The 10,388-nt window shown below is 39.0% G+C and overlaps 2 protein-coding genes across 2 annotated transcripts in view; one reads left to right on the top strand and one right to left on the bottom strand.

The window, feature by feature from the left end:
- Positions 1-32: 32 nt before the first annotated feature.
- Positions 33-10,388, top strand: part of si:dkeyp-110a12.4 (pancreatic secretory granule membrane major glycoprotein GP2) — a 12,197-nt gene continuing 1,841 nt past the window's right edge. Inside the window, exons 1-9 of the mRNA XM_061695481.1 lie at positions 33-391; positions 985-1,073; positions 1,181-1,285; positions 2,493-2,653; positions 3,955-4,090; positions 4,683-4,777; positions 5,881-6,049; positions 6,636-6,750; positions 6,832-7,000. Of these exons, the coding sequence (XP_061551465.1) occupies positions 310-391; positions 985-1,073; positions 1,181-1,285; positions 2,493-2,653; positions 3,955-4,090; positions 4,683-4,777; positions 5,881-6,049; positions 6,636-6,750; positions 6,832-7,000 (1,121 nt within the window). The 5' untranslated portion in view covers positions 33-309. The remainder of the gene's footprint in view (positions 392-984; positions 1,074-1,180; positions 1,286-2,492; positions 2,654-3,954; positions 4,091-4,682; positions 4,778-5,880; positions 6,050-6,635; positions 6,751-6,831; positions 7,001-10,388) is intronic.
- Positions 7,883-10,388, bottom strand: part of otomp (otolith matrix protein) — a 4,947-nt gene continuing 2,441 nt past the window's right edge. Inside the window, exons 4-9 of the mRNA XM_061695482.1 lie at positions 10,293-10,388; positions 10,027-10,201; positions 9,879-9,946; positions 8,391-8,575; positions 8,047-8,218; positions 7,883-7,947 (exon numbers count right to left, since the gene is read on the bottom strand). The exon at positions 10,293-10,388 is cut by the window's right edge and continues 90 nt beyond it. Coding sequence (XP_061551466.1) covers positions 7,937-7,947; positions 8,047-8,218; positions 8,391-8,575; positions 9,879-9,946; positions 10,027-10,201; positions 10,293-10,388 — 707 coding nt within the window. The 3' untranslated portion in view covers positions 7,883-7,936. The remainder of the gene's footprint in view (positions 7,948-8,046; positions 8,219-8,390; positions 8,576-9,878; positions 9,947-10,026; positions 10,202-10,292) is intronic.

Genomic DNA, 10,388 nt, shown 5'->3' with positions numbered 1-10,388 from the left:
TGTCTGCAGACAACAAATAGCGGTGGCGTACATGGTTACCGCCGCACTTGTTGTTGTAGTAGCATGTTTACAAAAAGAGGAGTTACCTCGGACTCCCCTCGGCTCCCCCTATTCACGCGCGGAATCTCATTGTTGCCCCCCCCCCCCCTCTTGAGGACATCATTCAAGCTGGTGTTTTAGGGCAGAAGGGAGGCTCCCGCTTCATTAGAGCTGTCGCTGGGGGTGCGAGCGAGGGCACCGGGGGTTCTACGTCTTGTGGCCGCCATTCGGCAGTCGGCGGCGGCGGCGAAACGTTCCCAGGGAGACAAGATGGCCAGTTTGCTTTGCGCCTGGTTGCTACTCACCTTGACGGCCGTCTCCTTCCAAACTGATCTGCGGACATACGAGGAAGGTGAGCCCATGCAAAAGTCTTTATTTATTTTATTATTATTATTATTATTATTATTACATTCTATTCAATTATGTTAGAAGTGGATAGGGAAAAAGCAAAATCAGTGAATAACAGACGCTCATTATAATTGTTATAAAAAAGATATATTTTATTTTCCCGGACCCAAAAAAATGCAAATAAGCAAGGATTTGGGTGGGAAAAAAATAAAATGCTGGGCTCCACTGCATTACTTGTTTTTTTAAAAAGTACGATATGACAGAGTAATATTTTCCCATATAGAAAAAAACCCACATTTCCATTCCTTCCAATGGGGGGAAAAAAGTGACACGTGTTTTGAGTTACGACCATGATCACGGAACAAATTAAACTTGTATCTCAAAATACCACTGTCCTGGTTTTGAAGTCATTTCTATCCCCCCCACATGAAAAGTGTGTTTAAAAAAAAAAAAAAAAAAAAAAAGTGAGTTCATCTCATAATTCTTCTTAAAGCGAGTGAGCCGAGTATGACTGACTAAAAGGGACAATTATTCAAATGTTTGCGGCCACAAATGCGTCCGTCACGAGCACGTCTTTGCATTCTTTCTTTTCATTAGAGATGAACGAAACGGTCATTTGCACCAACGACCACATGGAAGCGGTCATTCCCAGTGCTTTCTTCCTGCACAAAGTCCCCCCCGTCTACGTGAGAACTCCCACCCCACCTTTTGAATTCCACCTCAGTGTTGTCCAGATGATGATGATGATGATGATGATGATGATGATGATGATGATGATTGTGCGTGCGTGCAGGTCTGGGATTTGCATCTAAATGACCCCGATTGTCGAGGCGCGGAAGTGGGCGACGACTACGTCTTCAGCATTAAGAGCAATCTGTCCCACTGCGGGAGCATCATGGTAACGTCAATCAAATTCTCTCTGCCCGCCGGTATGACACGGGCGCGTATTACGGCTTCAATCTAGGATTAGGGTTTGAATTAAGGTTGCAAATAAGGGTTTCAAGCCTGGGTTAATGTTACAAACCAGGGCTAAGTTTTTAAATTGGGGTTTCAAGATTATAGTATTAGGCCTTCAATCTCGGGTTAGGGTTTTAAATTTATGGTTTCAAATGAGGGTTTGTAGCCATTGTTAGGGTTTCAGGTAAGCAGCCCCTCCAACCCGACCCTCGTTGCTTTGAGATCAAAACAATGTGCGCTTTCTGTCGTCGTTATTCACAAATAAAATCGCCGCCGCTTGTAAGTGCTCTATTTTTTACGATGTCATTAAATCAGCAGGCTGCAGCTTTTTCCACTTGAGCCAAAAAATGAAATAAATAAAGAAATAAATGGAATAATTTATAAGCGCTGACGTAAATCTCGTACCCTGGAAAAGGCCCCGACAGAAAGAAAAGAAGGATGGCTGCGAGAAAGTGCCGTAGATTGTGTTTCCGTCAAGGATGAAGGGCGCTGCTGTGCTTGCCCCTAAAACAAGTTTGAGGCTGCCCGGATGGCCCCTTGATGCCCCCCCCCCCCCCCCAATGCTTCGAAATGATCAAGATTTACATGGACACAATGGAACGTCTGCGCTCACAGATCGTTAGCCTCTCCTCTCCTTCAAATACACACACGTGGATTTGAACCAGATTTACTCTGATTGGATCGCTCATCATCGCAATGTGAATATGCAAAACCGCTTCGCTCTGATTGGTCCTTGGCGATATCTTGGCTTTCTTGTGATTTGCTCCGGCCAAGCATTTATAGCGACCTCGCGTTTGGATCATTTGATGTCTTACGAGCGTCGCGAAGCAGACTTCACCAAGCGTTGGATTGTTTGCCCACAGAGCGTGGGGTTGCAAGCTAGGGTTTCAAATTAGGGTTAGGGTTTCAAACTTTGACTGGGGTTGAGAGCCTGGGTGTAGTAAGTAGTAGTAGTAGTAGTAGTAGTGGGGAAAGAAGTTTCGAGCTCGAGTTACGGTTTCAAGGCGGCTCCTAGTGATATACTACTATAGAAATGTGTAGAACATATATATATATATATATATATATATATATATAACATATCCCTATTGCTGTATATTGATGGACCGCGTACTGTATGCTTGCCATTGTGCCGTTGACTCGTTCAGATGTCGGACGCCACTCACATCCTGTTCATCAACACCATACACAGCAACCACACTGACGTCATCACCAGGAATTACATCAACATTACGTTTGTGTGCCGCTACCCCATCGACTACATGGTGCAGCAGCCCAACGGGGAAAACATGATACGCGTGGACGTCAGGTCAGCCTTCTTCTTATACCGCGCACCTCTTCAACAACATGCCACGCGTACCTCCGGGTGGCAAAAGCTCAGACGGCACCACGAGTAAACAAACCCGTACGTGTCATTAGACCAGGATTGAGAAAACCGGGGGAATGGCTCCGAGGAGGATTTTTAGCCGCCTTCTCTACCGCTGTAGTTGCAATGTGTGAAGTGTCAGTCAAAAAGATGACGCTACATGAGGGTAAATTGCGTCCAAGTGAGACATGTCGGCTGGTAAGTCGATTACAAAATAGAAGTGGTGGGAAGTCAGACGTAGTTAACGTGATCATTTCAGGACTGGCTAATTCACGGACTTTTCAGTCGCTCAGATTCAAAATGCTCTTAACGCTAAAATGCATAGCATGCTGTTTGGGTGACGTTAGCTAGCGTTGTTAAATTGTTCAAAGACAGCCCAAGCTAACATTTTCTACATGGTGAACAAATGCCTTCCATAAACTCGATGGCAGTTTGGTTCCCAAGCTGTCCATTTTAAAGTGGCTACTATGTCTTGCGATCCTTTCTGCACAACTATGTACATCAAGTGGCATCCACTTGAGATGTCCTCCCCACCAGCAGGTTCCGCCGGAGTCATTTATTGATTTTTTTGGGTGAGAAAATCCTAAATCTTTTTGGGGGTATGTCTGGTGGACAAAGACCAAATACAGTAAGTTTTTGACTATAAATCCCATAAAAGTCGCAACAAGTTTAAAAATAAATAAATAAATAAATAAAACATTTTTAAAAAGACTACCGTAAAACAAATAAATGAATACGAAAACAGACGCGCAGACTACCGTAATTCTCGTGTAAATTCCCCAAAACTTGCACCATCTAAAATCAGACAACTGTAAATCCTGCAAATTTTGAAATAAGACTGCTGTATATCATAGAACGGTCGCGAAGACCACCAGAATACAAGCGTAAATCTCCCAAATGTTGCACCGGCTAAAATAAGACCACTGTAAATCCTGCAGAAGTTGCAAAGATCCCATAAAGTTGTGCAGACTACTGGAATACCACCATAAATCCCCCAAAAGTTGCCCCGGGTAAAATAAGACAAAAGTAAATCCTGCGAATGTTGTCCAGGTTAAAATAACACAACTGTAAGTGCCATATTTTTTGGGCGGGCACGGCTTCAGTTCAGGTCGTGGAAGTCGGTTGCTCTCTGCCACCCGAAAGTAACCTGGGGCCTTATTGTTTACGAACGTAATGCAAAGGTCTCGAAACGTCCTGGTCGTCCTCCATATGGTTGACGGTGATCTCCCCACACGCACGCGCAGGACCATCATGCTCGGCACGGAGGACGGAAACTTCTCCGTGTCCATGCTGCTGTACAAGGACGAGGCCTTTGAGGACAAGTGGACCACCGTGCCCTCGCTCACCCTGGACGACGACATCTTCGTCAAACTGTTCATGGTGAGACGACCGACGCTTATGAGTGGAAGAGTGCACGTTGCGGCACGGGTGGCGCAATGGGAAATATTTTCAGCTTTTTTATTTGAAAAGTTTAGGAAATTGTTCTTTTCGTGAATTTGTTTCATCCCCAAATTGTGCAATATTTTCCACTTTCAGATTTGTATTTTCATTCCCCCCAAAATCCAATCAATATTTTTAAAAATATTTTCATCCAAAACATTTCAGAAATATTTTTAGTTTGGTTTTCATTCAAACTTAAATATTTTCAAAATTCTAATTGTCATCTTCGCAGTCTGAAGTTTTCTTTTGCTTCATTTCCATTAAATTACATTTTAAAATGTTCCATATTTAAATATTCATTCAATATCGAGTTGAATATATTTTTTATTTTCATTAAAAAAAACATTTCCCCCAAATTTTCTTTTGCTTGATTTTCGTTGGAAAAAACTTTTTCACTTTTCCATCACTCAAAATCCAAAATGTTTTCTTTCATTTCATTTCCATACAAAAAAACCGTTTTGATTTTCAACTTTTTTTTGTTTTCAACCCAAATATTTCATTAATATTTTCTTTTTCTTCCTGCTCCTCCCAGATTCCGACTCACCTAATGTTACGCATGGAGAGATGCTGGGCCACACCCACCAGGGATCCCTATAGCCACATTCAGTACACCTTCATTAGGGACAGGTGGGTGCTACATTATATCATAGAATACACTAGAAAAATATTAGGCCTCCAATACAACAGTTTAAATAAGTACTGTAAATCATGCGTAAAGGTTATATCATAGGCATTTGTCAAAATGATCTGGGTCCATATAGAAATGCATCTGGGGCCACAGTAGTTGCAAACGCTAAAGTATGACTACTGTAAATTACATAAGAGTCGAGTTGGCTAAAATAAGGCGATCATAAATCATCTGGCAAAATATGTGGACCATAAAAATATGATAAGAGTTGCGCCGGCTACAATAAGACTACCGTCAACCCCATAGCAGTTGTGAAAACTGCTGGAATTCCCCAAAAGATGTGCAGGAATAAAATGAAACTACCAAAAAAAAAAATCCCATAAGAGTTGCGCCAGCTAAAAGAAGACTACCGTAAATCCCATAAGAATTACATCCGGTAAAATAAGACTAATTTATTATATGTCTTATTAGACATCCGGACAAAGTTGTCCAGGATAAAATCAGACGACCATAATAATCCTACAAGAGTGGCACTGGCTAAAATCAGACGACCATATATACTGTACCATAAGACTTATGTCTGCAAAATATTCCCATAATCGTTGTACCGGCTAAAGTAAAGACTACCGTAAATTACACTAGCGTCGTGAATGCCAAAACTGTTGCCCAGACTACCATACTACTACTGTAAATCCCTTCAAAGATTTGCAGGATAAGATAAGACTACCTTCAAAATATCATAAAACTTCGACTACCGTAAATCGCATACAAGTTGTGCAGGTGAAAATAAGACTCCACAACGCTCTCAGACTGTAAATGTCAAAGGAGAGAGTTTGTTGCTTCACCCACCCCGGTTGGTCCCGTGATTGGTGGAGTGGAGATTTGAGCAGCTGTGCACGTCCTAGACAACCAGGCAGAATTTGCCGCTGTTGGCAACGGTACAGTAATGAAACGCGGCAGGGAAAGAAAACACACACGCGTCTTTTAACGTCGCAATCCATCAGGAAGGTTCCTTTTTGTATGTGTGTGTGTGTGTGTGTGTGCGTGCGTGCGTGCGTGCGTGCGTGCGTGCGTGTGTATGTATGGTCTGTCCCTGCCTCAGCTGCCCCGTGTTGACAAACCAGCAGACCCTGAGCGTGCTGAAGAACGGCCAGGGTGCGGAGGCCATGTTCAGGATCCAAATGTTCAAGTTCGTGGGCAGCTCCTACACAAACGTCTTTCTGCACTGCAACGTCCGCATCTGCCACAACGGCCCCGGCCTGTGCCAGCCCGTGAGTGGGTGCGCTCTTTAGCGCCTCAAACAAAGACACCCACCGGTGTACCTCAACAGACCTCAGTGTCAAGTTCTCACAAACAAATGCAATTCTGCCTTATTTTGTCCTTTTTTTTTTTATCACCCAAAACATTTTAGAAATATTTTCAGCTTTTGTTTCTATCCCTCCAGAATCTATTTTCACAATTTATATTTTCATACACCCCCAAAATTCTGAATCTTTTTTTATAATATAGCCAAATATCTTGTTTTTCTTTTCATCAAAAAACTTTGTTTAAATATTGTTTTTTTCATCCCCCATAATAAAAACAAAAACAAAATTTTAAATCTCAAAATCGGAAATATTTCCAGTTTAAAAAAAAAATCCCCAATTTAGTTGCAAATAAACATTCTACAAATATTTTCAGTTTTTGCTTATTTTTCTGTAAAGTACATTATTATTTCCCCATTAAAACACACATTACATGCTCTTTCAAAAAAATTTTTACAATATTAAAGTCACCACTTACGGAATCTTTTGAAAATGCCTTTTCATCCAAAGTGTTTCTGGAATATTTTCCCGATTTCTATTTTGGTTGACACAGAACTGCTCGGCTGAAGATGTGTTGATGAGGACGCGGCGAGACATCCCGCTTTCCCAAACAGTGTCCTACGGTCCCATCAGACGACGACCGGACGACAGCGAGAATCCCCGTTTACGTATGTTCTTAAAGCATCTCCATTAACTCCATTTACGCTGTACTCTGCTAACAGTGTTTATTGTTTTTTTTTCTCTCGTAGGTGGACTCCCGCCGGTGGAGACTTTTATCCTCGGGGGGCTCCTGGTGGTCCTGCTGCTGCTCACGGGGGCCTTTGGGAGACTGTGGATTCGTTCCAGACGCTTCTACCCGGCGGCGCGGGAGGCTCAGCTCACCTTGTCCAACATGCAGCACATCTCCGAAGTTGCCTCGTGAGTCGGCGGAATCCAAAAGCATTCCGCCTCACTTTTAATTCAAGAGTTTCAATTAAATGTCCTCTGTAATTAATACTCAAGTGAAGCACTGAAATACCTCATTGTAGCATTTTGTACCAGTTTTTCTGTATCGTGTGTGTATTGTTGGCAGATTAGAAATCACTCACGTCGAATAAAATAATTCAAATAGTTTTTAGTGAACAAAAGTCGTTATCAAACTATATAGGTATGTATGGTGAAAGGGGAAAAACAACCTTGAGGACAAAGGATAACAAAATGTTTTTTTTTCCTTTTACGCTTCAAATTTCAGTCGGAATTTTCCTCCCCCAAAAATTTAAAATGTGTTTTTAGATTTTTGACAAAAAATGGCCAGAACATTGCAAAATATTTTATTTACTTTCAAATGTTTATTTTTATGAAAAAAAAATATTTTCACTCCAAAGTTTGTCAAAAATACTTTGTCATATTTCTGTTCCAATACAGAAGTATTTGATATTTTTCCATTCAAAATTTTGAAATCTATAAATATTTTTAATCTCCAAATTTTATGTAATAAAAAAGTTGCATTTCTGAAATATTTAAAGTTTGTAGTTGTCATGTGTGGGTGTGGGTGGGCCAAAAAGTTATTTTTAGATGAGGAATTTTTGTGACAACCACGGAACCTGACAAAATGTTAGAAAATCCAATGTTTCTAATAAGATTAAGAGCGGAGGGGGGGGGTGATAATTTTACAAGGACATTTTAAATCTTAAGAGATCAAAAGAGTCGGAATTATAGGAGACACTTTTTCCTTATTAAAAAAAAAAGATTTATCAAATGTATCAAGTTGCATTGTTGTCATCGTTTGACAACTGAAATGACAACACAAGGAAGCAGAAGGCCTAAATGGATGTCAGGAGGAGGACGAGGAGGGAAGATGTCTTCCTCCTTTCATCAGCAGAATCCTGTTGGACAAAAATGGAACAACTAAGCTAATTATTATTAAGATTGGAATAGCTTATTATTAGGAACAAGACGGTACTGGTATGGACCATCAGGCTGACCTTCACACTCGAAGGCTTGCAGGGCGCTAGTGTAGGAGGGGCCCAGCCAGGACGTGAAGCCCCCCAGGACCCTCAGCAGGCGGTGGGTGGAGTCAGTGAACAGCACGTCCGAGTCAGAGTAGCCAGAAGAGCTGAACATGCTCAAACCGTCCGTAGAGTTACCAAACACATTCTACAAGAGGAAAGCAGAAGAACAACGGGACACGAGTGTGTGGACGGATGGATGGGTTGCTGATGGCTGCATCGATGGGTGGATGAGCTCAACGATGGATGGAGGAAAGATGGGTGGACACACAGACAGCTGGTCCCGTAGTAGTGCAATGAACAAATAAATTGAAGTGGACCTGCAGTCGCTCCAAGAACTTCCAGATGCGGCACTTGTCATGTTGGCGTACCACCACGCCATTGGCGGGCACGGCCGCCAAGTGGCACAGCCGGAAGTCGTCCAGGTCGGCCTCGGTGCCGTCGGGACAGAGCAGCTTCAGGTCCTCGGCTTCCACGTCCAGGGCCCACGACTCCTGGTTCCTGCCTGGACGTGTCGTCGCGCGTTGTGCCGCGTCATTTCAGAAGGGGATTGGAATTTGGCCAGGAAAGAAATTGAGTTTCATAAGGGGAAAAAAAGCATTTTATTGATATATATATATATTTATATATATATATATTTATTATATTTATTTATATATATATCATTTTATATGATATACATTTTTTTTTTTTTTTATATTTTATCATTTTTATTTATATATAAATAATTATATATATATATATATATATTTTTTTTTTTTTAAATATATATATATATATATTTATATATTTATATATGTTTTTATATATATATATATATATATATATATATATATATATATTTATATATATTTTATATATTTATATTTATTTTTATATATATTTATTTATATATTTATATATATATATATATATATATTTATATTATTTATATATATTTTATATATTTATATTTATTTTTTTATATATATATTTATATTATATTTATATATATTTTATATATTTATATTTATTTTTTATATATATATTTATATTATATTTATATATATTTTATATATTTATATTTATTTTTTATATATATATATATATTTATATATATATATATATATATTTATATATATATATATATATATATTTATATATATATATATTTATATATATATATATATATATATATATATATATTTATATATATATATATATATTTATATATATATATATATATATTTTTATATATATATATATATATTTATATATATATATATATATATATATATATATATATATTTATATATATATATATATATATATATATATATATATATATATATATTTATATATATATATATATATATATTTATATATATATATATATATATATATATTTATATATATTATATATATTTATATATATATTATATATATTTATATATATATATATATATATAATGATTTTTTCCCTTATGAAACTCATAAGGAAAAACTATATATAACTATACTATAAACTATATATAAATACATATACATATATATATATATGTATGTATATATATATATATATTTATATATATATATATTTATATATATATATATATATATATATATATATTTATATATATATATATATGTATGTATGTATATATATGTATGTGTATATATATTTAAAAAATAAAAATAAAAAAGCATTCAGACAACAAACCGTGTAAATGTCAACGTTAAACCATGTCACAGACACATTTTGACCTTTGTTATGCATAAAATAGTAGAAAAAAATGGATTCTGATGGAAGGGGACCTTTATATGCTCACCATCCAAATTGTCAAAGACGGTGGTGTGTTTGACAAAAGCCACGTCGCCGAGGTTCTCCGCCACACACCTTGGAAACAAACACAGGCGCTAGTTACCCACGACGCAGTGCGTGTGGAGGCGAAGAGGGAAAAGCGGTGCGTCGCGTACCTGAGGGCCCCCGCCTCGCCGTAGTGTCTCTCTCGGGGGTTGCTGGCGCAGATGTGTCGATCGTTGTCGTCGCCAATGCAGGCCTCGCACAGGTTCTTGGGGTTGTTGCCCCGGGGGTCATGCTTGGGGTCCTTGACGCCGGGCACGCAGCTGTAGCCGAACAAGTTCCCCACCGCTGGGGGTGCAGGGCGGGACACACACATAAGCCCCATATAAATATATAAAAAAAATTAAAAAACATACAACACACACACACAGGTTCTCACCGCGGGGGAAGTTGCACTGGTTGCCCACGCTGATCTGCGAGGTGTTGAGCAGGTAGCCGACGGGCACGGTCCAGCCCACCGTGGTGCGCATGCCCG

Source organism: Phycodurus eques, chromosome 14, assembly GCF_024500275.1.
Source record: "Phycodurus eques isolate BA_2022a chromosome 14, UOR_Pequ_1.1, whole genome shotgun sequence".
Classification (NCBI taxonomy): domain Eukaryota; kingdom Metazoa; phylum Chordata; class Actinopteri; order Syngnathiformes; family Syngnathidae; genus Phycodurus; species Phycodurus eques.
Note: the sequence above shows the minus strand (reverse complement) of the source record. Positions and strands in the feature narration are given on the sequence as shown.